A 24528-nucleotide genomic window follows, 5' to 3' on the forward strand; every position below is an offset into this window, starting at 1 on the left:
GTTGGAGGCGTAACTATTAATGATGCTGAGACTATTGCGTAATAGTCTGTGTTATGTTAGGATTAGCCTATATTTCAGGGGTCTTTGATCAACAGAAGATTTATATAGAGAAGTAGGAAACGATGGTGTTTGAGACTCACAGTGTGTCATGTCCATGTGATGTACACAACTGTTATTATTCAACTATGTCAAGGTAAACACAGTTTTCCATTCTTTGGCACCTTTAAGAAAATTAATTTGTCAGAAACAATGTTATTTTTACCACCTGTGGGGCAAAATGTCTTTACTTGAGTAAAAGTAAGAAAGTACTAGATTTCTAATGTAATTAATTATTAAATTATATTTCATGTGAAATGCAGTAAAAAGTACAATATTGTCCTTTGGAATGTTGTGAAGTAAAATGTTCTAAAAAAAAAAAAAACACTGCTTTAAAAGTAATGCTCAAGTGTCTGTTTCTTTATCAGAGTAAAAATACCTCACTACTGTCCGCTTCTGTGTATAACCTTCATCTAAGCATGTTTACTTGCATATCAGACTGGAATACAGTACATGAGCCACTCCTGTGATCAGATTATGATTGGCAAATTCTAGAATAAGTAATAAAATGGGGTATTCGCTGTGTCTTTTCCAGTTCTCTGCCTCGTCACTGAGCCCCATCCAGTGTGCCAGGAGATTTCGCATCGCCTCTGGGAAAAGTTCAGATGCCAGCTCCTCTGGAGGAGGTAAGTTTGTAATGTGCTCGATGTGTTGAGCTTTAAAGCCTTCCACCCGATGGCTGATGGTGCCGTTGGCCGCATTAAACTGCTGTCCGAGCCAACCTGCGATAGCCTTCAGCAAACCGCTGGAGTAGATGGAGTAGCTCTGAATGTGAGTTTCAAACAGAGCCATCACTGTTTCCATCAGTTGCTCCTCATCAATCGTCCCAGTAATGCAGTGCTCAACATAGTCCAGGACCTTTGTGGCAGTCTTTACGTGTTCTGCTTCAATATTTGTTAATAACTTCACTTTCTCTCCAAGGCTGTGAAGTTTCTGTTCAAGTGAAGACGATTGGCTGAGGTTTGTTTGCTCTGAGGAACAGTAGTCATGGTCTGAAGATGATGAGATTTCTGACTGATCTGTGCTTATTGGAAAGAAATGTGCTTCTCCTTCGTTGGAGACTTGATGAACTTGGTGTGATGAATTTTCCAAAACTGTTTGCGCCTCTTGATCATCTTGAACCACTTGATGAGGTTGACCATCCTGGCCACTGAGATGATAGATCATGTTCAAGTTGTTGTCGTTTATTCGAGATTTCCACAGATCCTTAAAAACGCAATTATTTAAAACATAAACAATAAACAATATATTAGAAATGTTTATGATACAAGAATACATAACAAAAATCATAAAAAGACTCTAAAAAGACATAAAAAGCTTTTCTAGCTTAGAATTTTTGTCTTCTCTCCAACCAAAATATCTAAAAATTCTCAAATCAAGAAGGAATTTCTAGACAAGTAAAATTAAAAATTATTTTCTTTGTTTTCAGAAAAAACAAGTTAAAATTAAGTGAGTTTTTACTAAGAACAAGCAAAATAATCTGCCAATGGGGTAAGCAAAAAAAAAATCGGATTTCAAACAGAAAACAAGATTATTTTTCTTACCCCATTGGCAGATTATTTTGCTTGTTTCCAGCAAAAATGCACTTAATTTTGACTTTTTTTTTCTGAAAACAAGACAATAATTTTTTGTCATCTAGAAAATCATTCTTGATTTAAGAATTTTTCGATATTTTGGCTGGAAACAAGACAAAAAATCTAAGCTAGAAAAGCATAAAATCTAAGCATTTTTGCAGTGTGTTACCTGAAATGACTCCATAACTGAGAGCTGGTCTTGTTTTCTATACAGCTCAAACGCCACTCGGAAAACTCCATGAACGCTGTAGAACCACAGACTGTTGCTGGAACAAGGAAGACGCAGCCCTTGGAATCTGCAGTCTAGAGATCAACACGCCAAATATTAACCTCTAATTAACCTCTAATTAAGAAAACTGATCACTACACACCTGATGGGAAAACCAGTTTAGTTGCTAGTCCTCGTTTAGCAAATTTAGCATGGTATCTGGGTTGGTTTTCACTGCGAACGTCTGTGTCTGAGAACAGATCAGCTCCAAGAAAGAGAGGGATCATCTGATCCTACAAAGAAAAAAAGAAGTTAGTAGTTTAAAGATTATTATCTCTATTTAGAACTATTAGAAGCACTTATCATTAATTAATTAGACATATGTGACCCTGGACCACAAAACCAGTCTTAAGTCGCTGGGGTATATTTGTAGTAATAGACAAATATACATTGTATGGGTCAAAATTATAGATTTTTCTTTTATGCCAAAAATCGTTAGGAAATTAAGTAAAATTCCTACTATAAATATATCAAAATGTAATTTTTGATTAGTAATATGCATTGTTAAGAACTTAATTTGGACTATTCTAAAGGTGATTTTCTCAGTATTTTGATTTTTTTGCACCCTCAGATTCTAGATTTTCAAATAGATGTATCTCAACCAAATATTGTCCTATCCTAACTATACATCAATAGAAAGCTTTTTTATTGAGCTTTCATATGTTGTATACACCTCAGTTTTGTCAAATTTAACCTTGTGACTGGTTTTGTGGTCCAGGGTCACATATTAATACATGCATTTAATTTATTAATAATCAGTAACAGGTAAATACTAGCTGGAAAAAAGCTGGTCTCCCACTCTGACCAACCTAAAAAGTGTTTAAAACTCATCTAAACCAGCTTTGACCAGGCTTGGAGACCAGGTAAAACCAGCCAACCAACTTAGACTTGTTTTAGTTATTCTTCTTATACATGGGTTGTTGATGTGACATGGCATTTTCACTTTCCCACAAGACAAAAATGAATATAATTAATATTGTAGTTGGGTAATTCCATGCAAATGTCAGCCTTACCATGAAAAAATTGCTTTTACCAAAAGTTTTTGCTATACTGATAGCACAGATGCCAACATTTGGTGGTTTGAATACCCATGTGAGATTTCTTTTAAAGTTTTTAAAGCACTTTTTTATTTTTAGTGCATAGTTTCCATAGTCTGGTAAGTGCTATTTTCTGTCATGATCGGGGCTGTGGATTTTCCCTCAGCCACCTGAGGTCGCTGTCCCACACTACACTCCCCTTAGTCGTTCACGTTTGTCTTGTCATTTGCACTCATTACACGCACCTGCTCACAATTACCATCAGGACTATAAGTACCCTTCACTGCTCAGTCTGCTTTATGTCTGCATTGTATCGTGTCATGTGTGTTTATGTGTCCTGTGAAATCCTGACCTTTTGATTATGTTTTGGTTCTTGATTATTTTGTGTTCTAGTCTTTAGTTTGTGCCGTGTTGGCCTTTTGTTTGTTTTATTTGTTTGTTATATTCATTAAAAACCTACCTACCTGCATTTTGGACCCAGACCTCCTAGTATCACGTGACAGAATGCAGACATCACAGATGGGTCCAGCGGGGAGGAAATTTTTTTTTGAGACGGCGGTCGGGGGCCTACCATTCCCTCTGCTCCCATGACGGAGGGGATGTCCTTTGAGGCGGCGTCGGCAGCACGCTTTGATTATATCTACGCCTGCCTAGCGGCGATGGACACCCGCAGTGCCAAGGTTGCGCGGAAGCGCCCCTGCTTTGCGGAGGGGGTGGAGACGCTATTTCGCGAGGAGGTGGCGACAACCGCCATCTCTGTTCCTGACACGAAGGTGGCTGAGCTCTCTGTTCCGGACGCGGCGGTGACCGCTCTCTCTGTTCCGGACGCGGCGGTGACCGCTCTCTCTGTTCCGGACGCGGCGGTGACCGCTCTCTCTGTTCCGGACGCGGCGGTGACCGCTCTCTCTGTTCCGGACGCGGCGGTGACCGCTCTTTCTGTTCCGGACGCGGCGGTGACCGCTCTCTCTGCTCCTGACGCGGCGGTGACCGCTCTCTCTGTTCCGGACGCGGCGGTGACCGCTCTCTCTGTTCCGGACGCGGCGGTGACCGCTCTCTCTGCTCCTGACGCGGCGGTGACCGCTCTCTCTGTTCCGGACGCGGCGGTGACCGCTCTCTCTGTTCCGGACGCGGCGGTGACCGCTCTCTCTGTTCCGGACGCGGCGGTGACCGCTCTCTCTGTTCCTGACACGAAGGTGGCTGAGCTCTCTGTTTCTGACGCGGCGGTGACCGCTCTCTCTGTTCCGGACGCGGCGGTGACCGCTCTCTCTGCTCCTGACGCGGCGGTGACCGCTCTCTCTGTTCCGGACGCGGCGGTGACCGCTCTCTCTGTTCCGGACGCGGCGGTGACCGCTCTCTCTGTTCCTGACACGAAGGTGGCTGAGCTCTCTGTTTCTGACGCGGCGGTGACCGCTCTCTCTGTTCCGGACGCGGCGGTGACCGCTCTCTCTGTTCCGGACGCGGCGGTGACCGCTCTTTCTGTTCCGGACGCGGCGGTGACCGCTCTCTCTGCTCCTGACGCGGCGGTGACCGCTCTCTCTGTTCCGGACGCGGCGGTGACCGCTCTCTCTGCTCCTGACGCGGCGGTGACCGCTCTCTCTGCTCCTGACACGGCGGTGACCGCTCTCTCTGTTCCGGACGCGGCGGTGACCGCTCTCTCTGTTTCTGACGCGGCGGTGACCGCTCTCTCTGTTCCGGACGCGGCGGTGACCGCTCTCTCTGTTCCGGACGCGGCGGTGACCGCTCTCTCTGTTCCGGACGCGGCGGTGACCGCTCTCTCTGTTCCTGACACGAAGGTGGCTGAGCTCTCTGTTTCTGACGCGGCGGTGACCGCTCTCTCTGTTCCGGACGCGGCGGTGACCGCTCTCTCTGTTCCGGACGCGGCGGTGACCGCTCTTTCTGTTCCGGACGCGGCGGTGACCGCTCTCTCTGCTCCTGACGCGGCGGTGACCGCTCTCTCTGTTCCGGACGCGGCGGTGACCGCTCTCTCTGTTCCGGACGCGGCGGTGACCGCTCTCTCTGCTCCTGACACGAAGGTGGCTGAGCTCTCTGTTTCTGACGCGGCGGTGACCGCTCTCTCTGTTCCGGACGCGGCGGTGACCGCTCTCTCTGCTCCTGACGCGGCGGTGACCGCTCTCTCTGTTCCGGACGCGGCGGTGACCGCTCTCTCTGTTCCGGACGCGGCGGTGACCGCTCTCTCTGTTCCGGACGCGGCGGTGACCGCTCTCTCTGTTCCGGACGCGGCGGTGACCGCTCTCTCTGTTCCGGACGCGGCGGTGACCGCTCTCTCTGTTCCGGACGCGGCGGTGACCGCTCTTTCTGTTCCGGACGCGGCGGTGACCGCTCTCTCTGCTCCTGACGCGGCGGTGACCGCTCTCTCTGTTCCGGACGCGGCGGTGACCGCTCTCTCTGTTCCGGACGCGGCGGTGACCGCTCTCTCTGCTCCTGACGCGGCGGTGACCGCTCTCTCTGTTCCGGACGCGGCGGTGACCGCTCTCTCTGTTCCGGACGCGGCGGTGACCGCTCTCTCTGTTCCGGACGCGGCGGTGACCGCTCTCTCTGTTCCGGACGCGGCGGTGACCGCTCTCTCTGTTCCTGACACGAAGGTGGCTGAGCTCTCTGTTTCTGACGCGGCGGTGACCGCTCTCTCTGTTCCGGACGCGGCGGTGACCGCTCTCTCTGCTCCTGACGCGGCGGTGACCGCTCTCTCTGTTCCGGACGCGGCGGTGACCGCTCTCTCTGTTCCGGACGCGGCGGTGACCGCTCTCTCTGTTCCTGACACGAAGGTGGCTGAGCTCTCTGTTTCTGACGCGGCGGTGACCGCTCTCTCTGTTCCGGACGCGGCGGTGACCGCTCTCTCTGTTCCGGACGCGGCGGTGACCGCTCTTTCTGTTCCGGACGCGGCGGTGACCGCTCTCTCTGCTCCTGACGCGGCGGTGACCGCTCTCTCTGTTCCGGACGCGGCGGTGACCGCTCTCTCTGTTCCGGACGCGGCGGTGACCGCTCTCTCTGCTCCTGACGCGGCGGTGACCGCTCTCTCTGTTCCGGACGCGGCGGTGACCGCTCTCTCTGTTCCGGACGCGGCGGTGACCGCTCTCTCTGTTCCGGACGCGGCGGTGACCGCTCTCTCTGTTCCTGACACGAAGGTGGCTGAGCTCTCTGTTTCTGACGCGGCGGTGACCGCTCTCTCTGTTCCGGACGCGGCGGTGACCGCTCTCTCTGCTCCTGACGCGGCGGTGACCGCTCTCTCTGTTCCGGACGCGGCGGTGACCGCTCTCTCTGTTCCGGACGCGGCGGTGACCGCTCTCTCTGTTCCGGACGCGGCGGTGACCGCTCTCTCTGTTCCTGACACGAAGGTGGCTGAGCTCTCTGTTTCTGACGCGGCGGTGACCGCTCTCTCTGTTCCGGACGCGGCGGTGACCGCTCTCTCTGTTCCGGACGCGGCGGTGACCGCTCTTTCTGTTCCGGACGCGGCGGTGACCGCTCTCTCTGCTCCTGACGCGGCGGTGACCGCTCTCTCTGTTCCGGACGCGGCGGTGACCGCTCTCTCTGTTCCGGACGCGGCGGTGACCGCTCTCTCTGCTCCTGACACGAAGGTGGCTGAGCTCTCTGTTTCTGACGCGGCGGTGACCGCTCTCTCTGTTCCGGACGCGGCGGTGACCGCTCTCTCTGCTCCTGACGCGGCGGTGACCGCTCTCTCTGTTCCGGACGCGGCGGTGACCGCTCTCTCTGTTCCGGACGCGGCGGTGACCGCTCTCTCTGTTCCGGACGCGGCGGTGACCGCTCTCTCTGTTCCGGACGCGGCGGTGACCGCTCTCTCTGTTCCGGACGCGGCGGTGACCGCTCTCTCTGTTCCGGACGCGGCGGTGACCGCTCTCTCTGTTCCGGACGCGGCGGTGACCGCTCTTTCTGTTCCGGACGCGGCGGTGACCGCTCTCTCTGCTCCTGACGCGGCGGTGACCGCTCTCTCTGTTCCGGACGCGGCGGTGACCGCTCTCTCTGTTCCGGACGCGGCGGTGACCGCTCTCTCTGCTCCTGACGCGGCGGTGACCGCTCTCTCTGTTCCGGACGCGGCGGTGACCGCTCTCTCTGTTCCGGACGCGGCGGTGACCGCTCTCTCTGTTCCGGACGCGGCGGTGACCGCTCTCTCTGTTCCTGACACGAAGGTGGCTGAGCTCTCTGTTTCTGACGCGGCGGTGACCGCTCTCTCTGTTCCGGACGCGGCGGTGACCGCTCTCTCTGCTCCTGACGCGGCGGTGACCGCTCTCTCTGTTCCGGACGCGGCGGTGACCGCTCTCTCTGTTCCGGACGCGGCGGTGACCGCTCTCTCTGTTCCTGACACGAAGGTGGCTGAGCTCTCTGTTTCTGACGCGGCGGTGACCGCTCTCTCTGTTCCGGACGCGGCGGTGACCGCTCTCTCTGTTCCGGACGCGGCGGTGACCGCTCTTTCTGTTCCGGACGCGGCGGTGACCGCTCTCTCTGCTCCTGACGCGGCGGTGACCGCTCTCTCTGCTCCTGACGCGGCGGTGACCGCTCTCTCTGTTCCGGACGCGGCGGTGACCGCTCTCTCTGTTCCGGACGCGGCGGTGACCGCTCTCTCTGTTCCGGACGCGGCGGTGACCGCTCTCTCTGTTCCTGACACGAAGGTGGCTGAGCTCTCTGTTTCTGACGCGGCGGTGACCGCTCTCTCTGTTCCGGACGCGGCGGTGACCGCTCTCTCTGCTCCTGACGCGGCGGTGACCGCTCTCTCTGTTCCGGACGCGGCGGTGACCGCTCTCTCTGTTCCGGACGCGGCGGTGACCGCTCTCTCTGTTCCGGACGCGGCGGTGACCGCTCTCTCTGTTCCGGACGCGGCGGTGACCGCTCTCTCTGTTCCGGACGCGGCGGTGACCGCTCTCTCTGTTCCGGACGCGGCGGTGACCGCTCTTTCTGTTCCGGACGCGGCGGTGACCGCTCTCTCTGCTCCTGACGCGGCGGTGACCGCTCTCTCTGTTCCGGACGCGGCGGTGACCGCTCTCTCTGTTCCGGACGCGGCGGTGACCGCTCTCTCTGTTCCGGACGCGGCGGTGACCGCTCTCTCTGTTCCGGACGCAGCGGTGACCGCTCTCTCTGCTCCTGACGCGGCGGTGACCGCTCTCTCTGTTCCGGACGCGGCGGTGACCGCTCTCTCTGTTCCGGACGCGGCGGTGACCGCTCTCTCTGTTCCGGACGCGGCGGTGACCGCTCTCTCTGCTCCTGACGCGGCGGTGACCGCTCTCTCTGCTCCTGACGCGGCGGTGACCGCTCTCTCTGTTCCGGACGCGGCGGTGACCGCTCTCTCTGTTCCGGACGCGGCGGTGACCGCTCTCTCTGTTCCGGACGCGGCGGTGACCGCTCTCTCTGTTCCGGACGCGGCGGTGACCGCTCTCTCTGTTCCGGACGCGGCGGTGACCGCTCTCTCTGTTCCGGACGCGGCGGTGACCGCTCTCTCTGCTCCTGACGCGGCGGTGACCGCTCTCTCTGCTCCTGACGCGGCGGTGACCGCTCTCTCTGTTCCGGACGCGGCGGTGACCGCTCTCTCTGTTCCGGACGCGGCGGTGACCGCTCTCTCTGTTCCGGACGCGGCGGTGACCGCTCTCTCTGTTCCGGACGCGGCGGTGACCGCTCTCTCTGTTCCGGACGCGGCGGTGACCGCTCTTTCTGTTCCGGACGCGGCGGTGACCGCTCTCTCTGCTCCTGACGCGGCGGTGACCGCTCTTTCTGTTCCGGACGCGGCGGTGACCGCTCTCTCTGCTCCTGACGCGGCGGTGACCGCTCTCTCTGTTCCGGACGCGGCGGTGACCGCTCTCTCTGTTCCGGACGCGGCGGTGACCGCTCTCTCTGTTCCGGACGCGGCGGTGACCGCTCTCTCTGTTCCGGACGCGGCGGTGACCGCTCTCTCTGTTCCGGACGCGGCGGTGACCGCTCTCTCTGTTCCGGACGCGGCGGTGACCGCTCTCTCTGTTCCGGACGCGGCGGTGACCGCTCTCTCTGCTCCTGACGCGGCGGTGACCGCTCTCTCTGTTCCGGACGCGGCGGTGACCGCTCTCTCTGTTCCGGACGCGGCGGTGACCGCTCTCTCTGTTCCGGACGCGGCGGTGACCGCTCTCTCTGTTCCGGACGCGGCGGTGACCGCTCTCTCTGTTCCGGACGCGGCGGTGACCGCTCTCTCTGTTCCGGACGCGGCGGTGACCGCTCTCTCTGTTCCGGACGCGGCGGTGACCGCTCTCTCTGCTCCTGACGCGGCGGTGACCGCTCTCTCTGCTCCTGACGCGGCGGTGACCGCTCTTTCTGTTCCGGACGCGGCGGTGACCGCTCTCTCTGCTCCTGACGCGGCGGTGACCGCTCTTTCTGTTCCGGACGCGGCGGTGACCGCTCTCTCTGCTCCTGACGCGGCGGTGACCGCTCTCTCTGTTCCGGACGCGGCGGTGACCGCTCTCTCTGTTCCGGACGCGGCGGTGACCGCTCTCTCTGTTCCGGACGCGGCGGTGACCGCTCTCTCTGTTCCGGACGCGGCGGTGACCGCTCTCTCTGTTCCGGACGCGGCGGTGACCGCTCTCTCTGTTCCGGACGCGGCGGTGACCGCTCTCTCTGCTCCTGACGCGGCGGTGACCGCTCTCTCTGTTCCGGACGCGGCGGTGACCGCTCTCTCTGTTCCGGACGCGGCGGTGACCGCTCTCTCTGTTCCGGACGCGGCGGTGACCGCTCTCTCTGTTCCGGACGCGGCGGTGACCGCTCTCTCTGTTCCGGACGCGGCGGTGACCGCTCTCTCTGCTCCTGACGCGGCGGTGACCGCTCTCTCTGCTCCTGACGCGGCGGTGACCGCTCTCTCTGTTCCGGACGTTCACGTTTGTCTTGTCATTTGCACTCATTACACGCACCTGCTCACAATTACCATCAGGACTATAAGTACCCTTCACTGCTCAGTCTGCTTTATGTCTGCATTGTATCGTGTCATGTGTGTTTATGTGTCCTGTGAAATCCTGACCTTTTGATTATGTTTTGGTTCTTGATTATTTTGTGTTCTAGTCTTTAGTTTGTGCCGTGTTGGCCTTTTGTTTGTTTTATTTGTTTGTTATATTCATTAAAAACCTACCTACCTGCATTTTGGACCCAGACCTCCTAGTATCACGTGACATTTTCATTCTTGTCACATCCAAAACAGAACATAATTTGACACATCAAAATTAAAATAAAGTAACAATTATATGTTCTGTGAAATAAAAGTTTTTGTACCTATTTGCCAACTACCCACATGCATTACACACATAAATATGCATTTCTCCTTAAAAATAAAAATAAATTGCACCTATTTGCCAACTAACCACATGCATTACACACAAAAATATGCATTTCTCCTTAAAAAATAGATTTTTTGTACCTATTTGCCAACTACCCACATGCATTACGCACATAAATTTGCATTTCTCCTTAAAATTTTGAATTTTTGTACCTATTTGCCAACTAACCACATGCATTACACACATAAATATGCATTTTTCCTTAAAAAACAGATTATTTGTACCTATTTGCCAACTTCCCACATGCATTACACACATAAATATTTTTTTCCTTAAAAATAGATTTTTTTGTACCTATTTGCCAACTACCCGCATTAAACACATAAATATGAATTTCTCCTTAAAAAATAGATTTTTTTGTACCTATTTGTCAACTAATATGCATTTATTACTGTGACACTACACTTACCTCATTTGTGCTCGGTTTAGCAAGATTAAACGAGTTGTTGTTTGTAAGATATAAGAATCGTATCCTCTTTTTCCCACATTCCCAATGAGACATATTGATGAGAGAAACTCCTCCAGACATCATGATGCTGTAAAACACAACAATATTCCAAAAGACCAACAAAAATGTTAAAATATTAAACAAACGAAGTGTTTTTATTGCAAACGCCCTTCATGGCAGATCTTCACCTTGATCACACAGAAGTATACGACCGCGAACTTTATTTTAATAAAAGTAAAACAGACTGCTTTGGCTAGCAAGTGTTTGTTTACATGTTTAAAAATATATTACTTCCTGGTTGAGAATCTCCAGCCAATCAGCAGTCACGCTTCGGCGCGTTGCAGGATTTGCCCTTTGAACCGGACGCGTCGCGGCTTGTGGTCTCCAAACATGGCTGCGGTGGATTTTGGAGATAGCGAATTATTCGAGCAGTTTGAAGAGAACGCGCCAGAGCAGGTTAAAATCCCAGATGAAGCTGATGATGAGGAGAGCGAGAGTTCAGATCGACTGAAGGAGCTGCGGCAGACAATAGAAGAGTGTGAGGAAACTATAGAGAAGCTGAACGCGGAGAATATCCTTACAGCGCGCGGCTCTTTCATTTTACTCTCAAATTCATCAAACTGCTCCATATAGCTGACCTTTCTGGTGGTGATATTGTTGTACATCTGTTTGTCTAAAAAAACAATGTAGGATAGTTGTGAAGATCACAGTTCGTTTACGTTAAAAATAGGATTTCGTTTGGACCAATAGCTGAGATTGTATTATTTACACCAACGTTAGTCAGTAACGATTTCTAATGTGTTTATAGAAGTCTCCTCTGCTCACCAAACCTGCGTTTATTTAATCCAAAGTACAATAGTAAAATTTTAAAACATTTTACTATTTAAAATAACTGCTTTCTATTTGAATATGTTTTAAAATGTAATTTATTCTTTTGATTTCAAAGCTGAATTTTCAGCATCATTACTGCAGTCTTCAGTGTTACATGATCCTTTAACAAAACATTTTTAAAAATTCTTATTCTGATTTGCTGCTCAAAAAAACCCATTATTAAATGCTTTTCAGGTTTGTTTGATGAATAGAACGCTCAGAACAACATCATTTATCTGAAATAAATAAATAAATGCATAAATAAATAAAAGGGTCGATTTCTATAATTTCTTTCCCAAACAAATAAAAAAATACTTTAATACTTAAAGACTTTGAATGATTATGAATGATATAGTGTATAATGTTACAAAATCTTTTTATTTCAGGTAAATGTTGGACTTTAGATCTTTCTATTCATCAAAGAATTCTAAAAAAAAATGTACTCAACTGTTTTAAATATTCATAATAATAATAAATGTTTCTTAAACAGCAAATCAGAACATTAGAATGATGTCTGAAGGAAATGACATTTTAAAATATATTAAACTAGAAAGCAGTTATTTTAAATAGTAAAGATATTTCACAATATTACTGCTTTTGCTGTATTTTGGATCAAATAAACAGGCTTGGTAAGCAGAAGAGACTTCTTTAAAAACGTTTTTGAAAAAAAAAAACTATGACTGGTTGTGTGTATATAATATAATTTTTTTTTTTATGGTCCTTAATCGATATTATTACTCGTATGCTATTATTATGCTATTTTGTGATGCTTTTTTATAAGCAAAGAATACTGTAACCTCAATCTTTCACATTCTGCAAATAACATCAGACATAATTTACAAGGAAAAAAATAAATGTCAAAAAATTAGAAACTTGCACTTTACAGGATTAAATAAGCGTTAGTGTATTTTTAAAAAGACGCATATAACTGGCTAACTATATGGTTACCAATATATTGTTTAACATTGATCTTTATTATTTTAGTCACTGCTTGCTGTCTGTCTCTGTCTTTACATTGAGTGTCACAAATTTGTACCTTAATGATGATCCACATGAGGAACTGAAGAGGAAGCTAAACATATTAAGTCGTCCTGCGTGAGTAAAGCATCAGCTTATTTCAAAATATATGTTCATTCATTCACATTTATTGATTATCAATGATATTTTTTATTCCAGGGGAATAAAAATAGAAGATCCCAAAATCGATGGGCCGCTTTGTCAAATTAACTATGGAAACAACATCATTTCCAAGTAGGTGTTTTCGGCACCATCCTTGATTTCAGTGTTTTCAGTTTTTCCAAAATGGCATTGATTGATTGTCTTTGTGTGTATGTTTGTGTGTTTAGTCAATGTCGGAAAGAAATGGAGGACTTCATCTTCAATCTCGTCCAGAACAGACTACATGAGCATAAAAATGATTCAGAAGGCTCTGCTCTTAATGTCAAGCCACATGTACGTCTTTAATATCACTAGACATTTCTTGCAGTAGTCTTCATCAGTAAGCAAAAATGCTGTTTTTTTTCTATGTTCGTAGCATTCAAGTTTCGTTATGGAGGAGAGCTACAAAGTGAAGGCTTCCAGTGACTCCAAGCATATGAAAAATGCTTTCAGTGTGAGTTCTCCAAACCATAGACACAGTGCACACAATTCTTACGCAATTACTAAACAAAACAAAACCTGTACGTCTTGTTTTTGGTTTGTAGATGATAGGGAGTGTTTTATACTTCACCAACTTCTGCGTTGATAAACTGGGCCAGCCGCTGCTCAATGAAAACCCCCAGCTGACTGACGGATGGGAGGTTCCCAAGTATCCTAAACGTTTACAGCCAGATGTGCACTCTCTTGATCATTTAGACCATGCTTACAGTCTGTTTGAATCATGTCTATATATACGTCACTGCTCCTGAATCACTTTTGCAAAGATACCAGCAGGTCTTTGGCCAGATCATTGCCCTCGAAGGCCAAGAGGTGCAGATAAAGGAGAAAAGGTTTGACGTTCATATGATATTGATGCTTGTCTTTTGCTAATTTGCTGCTCAGCTTGAGGAGCTGAAATCTGCTTGTGTTGTCTTTACAGGCCGAAACCGTGCTGTTTTAACTGCTGTTCTGAGGACCATCAGCTGCGAGACTGTCCAGAGGTGTTTCTCTTTACGTGATACTAGATTAATACTTACAAATACATTATTAGGGGCCAAGCACCGAAGGTATCCGTTGGCGTTCTTCTTCGTCGTCTTCGGTTTCTTCCGCCATTGATTCTATGGCAGCCCATAGAACCGCTTGCGGGAAAGTTGTTTAATTTGGCACACTGATAGAGGACAGTCTCAACATTAACCAGAGCAAGTTTGGAGTCTCTAACTCAAACTCTCTAGCGCCACCACTTGTCCAAAGTTTCACTCATGTTTATGCTAATAACTTTAGAAGGTAAGGCAGAATCAAAATTCTTTTATTCTCTGAATCCTTAAGGCAAGAAGTTCGTAATACGTACTGTTTAGAGTTCATCCTAGATGGTTTGTCTGATTTTGACCAAAATTGGCTCAGATCGTCTTTAGGTCATGCTGGGAAAAAGTTGTGGAATTCAAGTTGATCAGTCGAACCGTTCTCGAATAACGTGCAAACGAATTCTATGAAAAGCATGCAAAATTGGATGTGAGGCTATATCTCTGCAACGGTTTGGCATATTGAGACCAAACTTGGTGTTTGTTATAACAAACATGACTTGAGGCTACCTACACATTTTTGGCGCAGTGCCGCCTAGATATGAAAAATTTATATTTTTGCTTATAATGGTTTGGCCAAAAATCACAAAACTTTGCTATATTGCTATATTTTATGAACGGATTGGCGTATTGCTACAATGTGTCTTCGGCACTATGCCATAACAGTGCTTAAAAAGTTTGGGGGCAGCACCATCTTCTGCCCAAAAGTTATGACAATTTAAAAAATTGCTAATAACTTTTGTTTACATTAGCCTATTGTAATAAAACTGGTCTTGCTATATTTGTTGAATAATGCCAAGATTGTCAATGCCAATTATGCCATAATTAAATGAACTTCCTGTCCGCCATTCGTATTAATATTGAAAACCTCCTTTTTCGAACTCCTCCTACAATATCGGTCCGATTTTCACCAAATTTGACTCGGATCATCTTCAGACCATGCTGGCAAAAAGTTATGGAATTCAAGATGATTTTTCGAACAGTCCTCGAATAATGCACAAACAAATTCCTCAAAAAACATGCAAAAATGGATGTAAGGCTATATCTCTGCAACGGTTTGGCGTGTTGAGACCAAACTTGGTGTGTGTTATAACAAACATGACTTGAGGCTACCTGCAAAGTTTCCAATATTCTGACCACCTAGTGGTCAGGATATAGGAAAAAGGTATATGTTTGCTTATAGCTTCTCAATAGTTTGGCCAAAAATCACAAAACTATGCTATATTGCTATATTTTACAAATGCATTAGCGTATCGCTACGAAACTTGGTATGTTTCTTCGGCACCATGCCCTGACAGTGTTCAAAAAGTTTGGGGGCAGCGCCATCTTCTGGCCAAAAGTTATGACATTTTAAAAATTGCTAATAACTTTTGTTTACATTAGCCTATTGTAATTAAACTGGTCTTGCTATATTCCTTGGATAATGCCGAGAACATCAATACCAATTATGCAATAATTGGATGAACGTTCTGGCTGCTGTATTTATTAATATTGAAAACCTTCTTTTTCGAACTCCTCCTACAATATTGGTCCGATTTTCACCAAATTTGACTCAGATCATCTTCAGACCAAGCTGGCAAAAAGTCGATATTTGCAACTGTTTTCATTTAGTGCATCAACAAATTTGCTGGAAAGATGGCAAACTGCTTCTGAGGCTGTATCTCAGTAAAGCTTTGACATAATGACACCAGTCTTTGTGTGTACCTTTGTCACCTCACACTAAACACACCACATCGATTTGATAACAGTGCCACCTGTTGGTAAAAAGTGATAACCCACTAAATCATATTACTAGTGGTTGTTTTTATGATTTTTCACCCATTTTGACTAAAATCATTTTAAAATGGCTTCAGTTGCTCTGATGCTTGCTTGCCTAGTGCTTGGCCCCGTAATTGCTGCTTGCAGCTATATTTATGTTTTAAAATTGACAAAATTGTTTGTATCTGAATTATAAAATCAGCCTTTTCTTACTGTTCAAGCCCAAAGATATGGCTCGTATCAATGAAAAGAGGAAGGCGTTTTCTCAGAACAACAACCAGAGCAACCAGCGCTACCATGCAGAAGAGGTCGAGGAGCGATTTGCAAAGTACAAGCCAGGAATAATGAGGTCAGCCGTCTTAGAAAAGTGTCTGTTATTGCACATTACTTTCTTTTTTTTTTCTTTTTTACACAAATTGTGGGTTATTCCGTGTCAAATCAAACAAATTTGAGAAAATTCACTGCTCTAATTTTTTATTTTGTTAATATTTTTTTCTGTAGAAAGACAAACGTATATAGTGTTTAGTGCTTTTAAAATAAAACATTTGGTGGGATTAAATGTTAAGATATCTTAAATACCTTAAGGTACAGGCACACAAATTTTGAATTTTTTTTTTTTAAATGGTCACCATTGGTGCATAATGCAACAAAGATTGCTAAAGTCAACAGATTTTACTAACAGACCTACCAAACTCTAAAAATAACATTATGATGCTGCCACCTTTGTGAAGTCACTTTTAACTCCCTGTAATTTGGCTCTGAATCTCAGGTAAAAATTGCCTTTTTGACCTCCCTCTAGAAAATGGCGGATTACTCAGTAAATATTTATCCACGACATTTAATATTTTGTCTTTTATCACTATACTTGTCTATCTTTCTTCAGGAAAAATATTAGCAAAATCAAAACTTTGAGCTGTTTCTAAAATTTGGTTTATTTGACACAGAATGACCCAATTTAACATATCTGTTAGGAATTATGCTTTAGCACACAGGGATGGTCTCAAAACTAACAGACGTAGACTCACATTTGCATGTGATTCAAACTTGTGATTCAAATGCAACTGAAGTTGAATGTTTTCTGTTGTCTGTGTGTAGTCAAGACCTCCTTGATGCTCTTGGGATCACTACAAACACACTTCCTCCATTCATCTATCGCATGAGGGAGCTGGGATATCCGCCAGGCTGGTTAAAAGAGGCAGAGATGGAAAACTCAGGCCTGATGCTCTATGATGGTAAGAGTCAGATTTCTATTTTATGATGGCCAGTGTTTAGTTTCTAGAACCCCTTAAGTTAAAAAAAAATCTTAATTGTTGAAGTTCCATAATTGTAAGGATGTTATAACGAAGGGTTTTCTTTTGCAGCTGGCCACAAGATCTCCTTCTGCCATAAGCTTGATTAAAGACAAATAGTGTGTTTTAAGTAGAAATATTTTGCCATTGACTGTTTTTTTTTTTTTTTTTTTTTCTTGCAAGGTTCAAACGATGAAGATGAAAATAACCACAGCCAAAAGATATCGTATGATGTCTCAAAGCTGGTTGACTTTCCTGGCTTCAATTGTTCTGCACCACCCAGCGTAAGAGATGTAAGTGTACATACTCCCTTATTCCACACTATATACACACAAGCTTGGGATCAGTAAGATTTTTAATGCTTTTTAAAAGGAGGTTTTGTTTGCTCTTGAGCGCTGCATTTATTTGGTTAAAAATACAGAAAAGAAGTGTGATATTGTGAAATGTTAATGCAATTTAAAATAGTGGTTTTCTATTTTAATATACTTGAAAATCTAATTTATTCCTGTGATGCAAAGTTGAATTTTCAGCATCATTACTTGAGTATTCAGTGTCACATGATCCGTCAGAAATATTCTAATGTGCTGATTTATTATCAGTGTCAGGAACAGTTGTGTGTGATGCTTTTTTTTCAGGATGAATAAGACAAAAAAAAAAAAAAAAAATTTATTTGTATCAATAAACAACTCATTCAAAGTTTCGTTCAAAGTTTTTTTTTCTCTCTTTGAAAAAAAAAAAATACTTTAATTCAGCAAGGATGTGTTAAACTTATATTGTTAGAAAATATTTCTGTTTTGAATAAATGCTGTTCTTTTTAACTTTGTATTGATCATGGAATCCTGAAAAAGGTATCACAGGTTCCAAAGAAATATTAAGCAGCACAACTGTTTTCAACATTGATGATAAAAGTAATACATCAGTATATTAGAATGATTTCTGAAGGGTCATGTGACACTGAAGACCGGAGTAATGACAAATTCAGCTTTGCATCACAGAAATGATTTTTTGAAGTATATTAAAAAAAAACATTAAAATTCTTACTAATTACAAACTTGTATTATAGATTATCTGGTCCATAATTAATGCAACCTAAATCCGTGAAATTCTTATGTATTTTCATTATTATATTATTGACAGGATTTCAGGTCTTTCGGTTCTATTCCAATGCAGCCTCAGCACTGGAAGCAAAATTTTGCTGCTTTTTTAAGCAGTAACTTTCCAACGGTAAAACATCTGTTGTAATATATTTTTCTACCTAAGTGCCTGTATTAATATTTCCCATATAATGGTTGAGCTTGTGCAACTGTATGTGCTCAGCAGGGCTGCAGTAAAAGGCCACACGAGTCTGAATCCACACCCATCAAGACAAAGAAACGGAGATCGAATTCAGGGAACCAGGAATTGGATATGGAGTTGGAGTCAGGTACATTTTTTTTTTGAAGTAGATCTATTTGCTTATGAAGGTTTTTAATTTTGCTTGTGTTTTCATCCCCCTTTTTCTGCTGCATCTCACACAGTTTTCATGTATTATTACAAGATGATGCTACATAAATACTAGTGATTCTCTTATTTTAGTATCAAATAATAATTTCGGTTTTCATTAAACCAAAATCGAGTTTAATCACATTTATTTAATAGTCAACACTCAAATAAGAACCTTTAACAAAATGAATAAATAAAAGTATAGCTGCAAGCAGCAATTACAGGGCCAAGCATTAGGCAAGGGAGGCATCAAAACAAATGCAGCAATGAGTAATTGAAGCCATTTTAAGGTGATTTTAGTCAAAATGGGTGAAGAAACAAAAACAACCACTAGTAATACAAAATATTTGGATATCACATTTGTCCACAAGGTGGCACTGTCTCAAAACTTTGATAACTTTCAGGTCATGGTCTCAATGGTACATACAAAGTTTTGTAATGCATTGGTGAAAATGTAGCATTTTATATCATAATACTCAATTGCATTTTCATGTTTTGTTTAATTATAGCGCCACCAAGAGGCACAATTCCTCCAAATGTTTTGTGTGTCCTTAGAGTGTGCCCATACATATGTCAGATTTGGAGAAAATATCTCATTTTGTTTTGGATTTATAGACATTTTTCTATATGAGAAGAAAAAATGACCGATGGTTGACTTACTATTGAAATTTTGGCAATTGGGTATTAATATGTAGTCTACATGCTATGTTTCCAAATTTCCTATGGTTTTTTGTGTGAACTGTTTTTGACATTGGAAAATTGGGTATCATTTCGACTCTGCATGACCAAATCTAACGTTTTGTGTTTTTTGGCAAAATGATTCAGAAGTTATAAGCAAAAAAAGCCATTTTTCATATCTTCTGACCACTAGGTGGCACTGTGCCAAAACTGTGAAGCTAGCCTCAGGTCATGCTGTTTATAACACACACCAAGTTTGGTCTCAATACACCAAACCACTGCGGAGATATAGCCTGACATCCATTTTTTGCGTGCTTTTCGTAGAATTTGTGCGTTTTTCCAGAACGTTTTTTTTTTTTTTCCAGCATGGTCTGAAGATGATTTGAGCCAATTTTGATGAAAATCACACAAACCGTCTAGGACAAGTTCGATATTTAAAATTTAAAAAAAAAGAAAAAAAGCAAACCTTACGATTTTTGAATTTCAGACAAATTCGATTCGGATGAGCCAAGGATTCAGAGAAGAAGAATTTTGATTAAGGGCCTTAAGGTCATCATTGCACACTGAGTCTGAATTTTTTGCACGTTAAAAAAATCAATACGACTTCAAGTTGTGTCAGTCATGTTTGCACACTGCCTGCGAAACTTTAGTCCATCAAAAAAAGTTTGGATCAGGTTTGATTTTCTATTTTAGGATCCATAGAAAGCATTTTAATACGAAAAACAAATACGAAAAAAATAAAAAATGCATACAAGAATTTCGGACTCCTTGTGCAATGACTTTCACTGTTTAAAAGTTTTTAGCCTAAACATGAATGAAACTTTGGACGAGTGGTGGCACTAGAGCGTTTGAGTTAGAGACTCCAAATTTGCTCTGATTAATGTTGAGACTGTCCTCTATCAGTCTGCCAAATTACACAACTCTCTCATAAGCGGGCTTCCATAGACCCAAGAGCAGAAGAAACGGAAGAGGAATAAGAATGCCAATGCATTCAATAGCTGCTTGGCGCCTTATAAATCAAAAACTCTTAATGATTTAGTTTTTGTCCTTCTACAGATAACGACACGTCTCAGACTCGATCTGATGGTTTCCAGTTCCATCCACCGCTTCCTCCTGGCTCCGCATCCTCCTCCGTCGCTCCACCTCTACCACCGGGAACGCCTCCATCCACTCCGCCAATCCCCAAAGGAACTCCGCCACCGACTCCGCCTACAAACTATTCCCCGTCCACTCACGCGAGAGGATCGACTGAGGGGGAGGAGTCTGAGGACGGGCTGACTCTGGAGGAACTGGAGGAGCAGCAAAGGCTTCTATGGGCTGCCCTTGAGAAAGCAGATACTACAACCAACAGCGATTCTGAAGCTGGAGCTTCTGTGACCCCCGTCCCAAGTTCCCCAAGCGTCGTCACTTCACTCAAACTAGACTCGGAGGAAGACGGAGAAAAGATGGAGGACTCGAGTCATGCATTTGAAATCAAGAGCACGCCGTCTTCACCTGTGGAACCAGCGACTAATGTCTGTGAGGATGAGAGGATAGATGACGCCGCTAGTGATGGACAGGAAAAGCATTCGATCAGTGAGAGCGTGATCGATTTGCCAGCAGAGATGAGTGATATTATCGTTCTGGATGAAGTTCACGAGGAAAACAGTAATCATGATGCAACCAATGGAACTTCAGACCCTCCTCAGATCAGCGAACAAGAGCCCAACGCTCAAGCAGTTACCGAAACGGAGGAGCCTCCCGTGAATAAAGTAGCTTTCGTTCCTCATCGGAGCAGGTTTGCAGAGGGAATAATTCCTTTTGAGGACACGCCTGAGTTTACGGAGGTGGCCGAAGCAACTGGGGTTTACCTCAAGATTCGAGATTTACTAAAAGGCTCACCGAGAAATCAGGCCAAAAACAAGAAATAATGGAAGTTGTTAATTTTACTGCCCACTTGTGGACAACAAGCAATTTTTTTCTCTCTCTCTCAAATTACAGTCCTTTTGTATGTAGTTTTACTTTGGTGCTTTGTATCTTTTTACTGCTATCGTGTGATTTTTAAAAACACAAAGGTTTAATTTGGTTTGTACCTGATTATTAACTGACTGTGGGTATTTTTTTGTTTTCTGTGATTACACGTGTTATTGCTACATCTCATGTCATGCTGATGATCATCTGTGTAATTTATTGTCAATATCTTTCAGCATAAGTTTCTTAAGAATTCTCACTGAATTAAAAGTTTTAACTTGAGCTTGGTAGTAGTATTAATTCATCACACTGTAGATACATTTTCAGTTCTGTTATGAATGCATTTCTTTGCTTCTAGTGCTCTGCCTCTTCTACCTCATCTGTTCGATTTGGTTTATTTTTGTTTTATCTCTTTTGTCTCTTAAATAATTTAAAGGCCTTTGCTGCATAGCTCCACATGGGAAATGGGAAATTAAGGTTGTCTTCCTGGTAAATCACCACCTGAAGCCAATGGCTGCCACATAAACCTTTAGAGCGGAGGGGGATAATCCAGCTGAAAAGTGATCCTGAATGTTTTTCTCTCCACTCTCCATACTATGAAGTGAAGAGTCTCTACTTCAAAGCATACAGTTTGCCAGATTGGTGGACTACCAGCAGTTGAACCCTGTCCTGATGAACTCCGTAAAACAAAAACGCAGTAATCAGCCCTGCTGGAAAAAACAGCTAAAACCAGCCTAGTCTGATTGGCTGGTTTAAACTGGTCATAGCTGGTCAGCAGGCTGGTTTTAGAGGGGTTTTGGCCATTTTTCCAGCCTGGCTAGGCTGGTCTTAGCTGGTCAAGCTGGGTAGACCAGCTAAAACCAGCTACTTCCATCTTAAACCAGTCTAGGCTGATATTAACTGGGTTTTTTTCAGCAGGGAGGGAAATGGAATACAGACATACCCAGGTGAAAAATGTAAAATACACTTTATTTCAGTACACTTAGTACGATTCCATAATGTCCTTAAAGTGCTTTATTTTGGCACACTAATTTTGTTTTAATATACTTACAATTTTTCTTTAGTAGCTACTTAATCTTAAGAACATCTAAGTGTACTCAACTGCTATTTTGGGACCCCATTAATATGAACTAAAATGTGCTTTTAACATATATATATATATATATATATATATATATATATATATATATATATATATATATATATATATATATATATATATACCGTTTATATATTTACCACTTTATTTAGTAGTATAATTTAAATCAACTTTCATACACTTTTAAATTTACTCATATATAGAAAATACATTTAAAAAATTATTTAAAATATAGGATACGAAAAGGGAAAGAAAGGACAGTTCACTCGTTATTGCTGTGCATTGTGGGACTGATTGAGTGCTCTCCTAAAGTTTTGTACACCACTTTAAATGTCTGTTCCTCTAATAGTGCTGTATTTAAGGGTATGGGGGTGATTTCAGACACAGGGCTTGATTGGCTTGTTCAGGTGTGTTTGATTATAGTTGAAGCTGAACTCTGAAGGAAAGTGGTTCTCTAGAGCCAGAGCTGAGAAACACTGCAGTATCAGTTAATGGTCATCTGATATTTTATTATCCTGTAACTTATATTTGAAGATTAAAATTGACTACATGATTGGACCCAGATAATCACTGCTTGTTGTATGTAAAAAAAAAAAAAAAAAAAAAAATTAATTTGAAAAAATGATTGCATTGCTAGGGTATTCTCACTGTGTAGTACACAGTGGCGGTTCTACACGGAGGCCAAGGGAGGCCCGTGCCCCTGTAGACATGTCCTTGGCCACCCCTGTGGCCCCCCCCCGTACTGACCAAATAAAAAAAATTAATTAATTATGGTTTTACACAAGAGCGCCAAAAGCGGAACTAATGCGACGCATCGTTCTACTTAAATGGGTAAATTAGAGCGGCGCACACAAACACTGCAGCAACAATTAGAACTACTCTTGGATAGAGGAGCTTCGATTTATTTCTCCTGTTGCAAGAGTCGAAGGTAAGCAAAACAATTTCATTTCGTGAGTGACTTGTTGTTCTTGCACATAACCGTGTTACTTTTGTTTTTCACACTGATAATTAAATCAAGTTTGTAAATGGCTTTGTAAAATCTTTGTTAACGTTAGTTAATAAAAATATACAGCTGTTCATTGTTAGTTCATGATCAAGTGCCGGTTTAGTTCTGCTGAAATTCTACACCTCTGAGAACTCTCTCATTAAAACAAAGAAAGTGTAGACATGATGTAAATAAGAGATTAATTGTACTGTGTAAATGTGATTTTATTACCTTTTATTAACTTTGAGAGATTGCGATGAACTACAGTAATGTATGAGTGACAGCTTTCCAGTGATTGTAAGGGGAGCGCGCACTTTTAAGACTATAATTAATTCAGAATTTGAATTCATTTATTCATGGATTCACTCTCTGATAACGCAACATCGCCATTGCTATCGTGCAGCACATAGGCTACTAACGTTACATCAGTTACACAAACTAAGAGAAGGTAAAGCAGGTGCTTACTCATCAAAATATGTCTAAACAGCCACACTGCACGTGTCGACACGCGCCCGTGAGTAAACATTATTTTTTTCTTTCACCATGCAGCAAACGTAAAAAAAAATTAAACCGTTTAACTTATTGTACTTATTACTGTCGATTAACAGTGAACGGTCAATATGAGCATCCCTAAAATGTTTGTATGATTTTAAAGTAAAATAAAGTTTATAATCTTTAAATATCACTTGTTGTCATTTTAATGTGCCCCTCTGGTTAAACACTGGCCCCTTCTTGGCCCCCCTAGTCAAATTTGTCTAGAACCGCCACTGGTAGTACACGAGCTCTTAGTGAACATCTTATGATTATTTATTTAGGTAATAAGACTCTATGAATCGGCCACCACTGCGTGGATTAGGCTCGAGATCGCGCACGCAACGTGCATCCGTCAAAAGAGAAAGTGAAAGTAAAGACACAGTTAAACGGAAACATTATAGTGTTCAATCGGAATCTTTATAACGGTTAATAATAACGGCTTTATCATGGCTACTTAATAATAAAGGAACTGAGGATTTGTCAAAGATTTCAATCAAGGTCTGGACATTACAGGTGACTTTCGCTTTCATATTTCCCATTATGGACGCGTGTTCTTTGATCTGTGTTTGATATTCTTCATTTTTAAAGCAAATGAAGATGTTTGGTTGGTGTTTTGTGTTGTCTGTCGTTAATTGTATCGTTTGTGTGAACATAAGACTAACAATGTGTGACTCTCGGGATCCGTTTATCTCTATTATTTGTCATTTCCTCTCAGAGTAAGTGTTGGAGATCAAACTCTGTTCAGCTTTATCATGGAAGACACACAAACATCCGGTGATAAAGATTTTTCTCCAGGATGCAGGTACTTTGAATACATACTATACTAGATAACCTATTTATATTAAAGATTGAAATTTTTTTTAAGTTAGAAAATTTAAAGTTTTATTTCAAACAATAAGACCGGCGTAAAGCTTCATTATAAAGTGTT

At 44.2% G+C, this 24528-nt stretch overlaps 2 protein-coding genes across 3 annotated transcripts; one reads left to right on the forward strand and one right to left on the reverse strand.

Annotated features, from left to right (window-relative positions):
• Positions 1-227: 227 nt before the first annotated feature.
• Positions 228-11005, reverse strand: LOC141335831 (uncharacterized). Its single transcript, XM_073841388.1, has 4 exons — positions 10701-11005; positions 2042-2171; positions 1840-1973; positions 228-1302 (listed from the first exon to the last, which is right to left on the reverse strand). The coding sequence occupies exons 1-4, from the start codon at positions 10821-10823 to the stop codon at positions 520-522; spliced, it is 1170 nt and encodes a 389-aa protein (XP_073697489.1). The 5' UTR covers positions 10824-11005; the 3' UTR covers positions 228-519.
• Positions 11006-11122: 117 nt separating this feature from the next.
• On the forward strand, positions 11123-21264 carry zcchc8 (zinc finger, CCHC domain containing 8). Of its 2 annotated transcripts, none has more exons than XM_073839957.1 (14): positions 11123-11310; positions 12662-12704; positions 12786-12860; positions 12956-13061; positions 13144-13221; positions 13313-13416; positions 13532-13597; positions 13687-13747; positions 15805-15932; positions 16679-16815; positions 17056-17165; positions 18010-18096; positions 18190-18295; positions 20089-21264. In XM_073839957.1, the coding sequence occupies exons 1-14, from the start codon at positions 11130-11132 to the stop codon at positions 20940-20942; spliced, it is 2136 nt and encodes a 711-aa protein (XP_073696058.1). In that variant the 5' UTR covers positions 11123-11129; the 3' UTR covers positions 20943-21264. The 2 variants fall into 2 exon arrangements, with proteins under 2 accessions (XP_073696058.1, XP_073696059.1); XM_073839958.1 differs by having other exon boundaries at positions 18193-18295.
• The last annotated feature ends 3264 nt before the right edge of the window (positions 21265-24528 follow it).

This window comes from Garra rufa, chromosome 5 (assembly GCF_049309525.1).
Source record: "Garra rufa chromosome 5, GarRuf1.0, whole genome shotgun sequence".
Classification (NCBI taxonomy): Eukaryota; Metazoa; Chordata; class Actinopteri; order Cypriniformes; family Cyprinidae; genus Garra; species Garra rufa.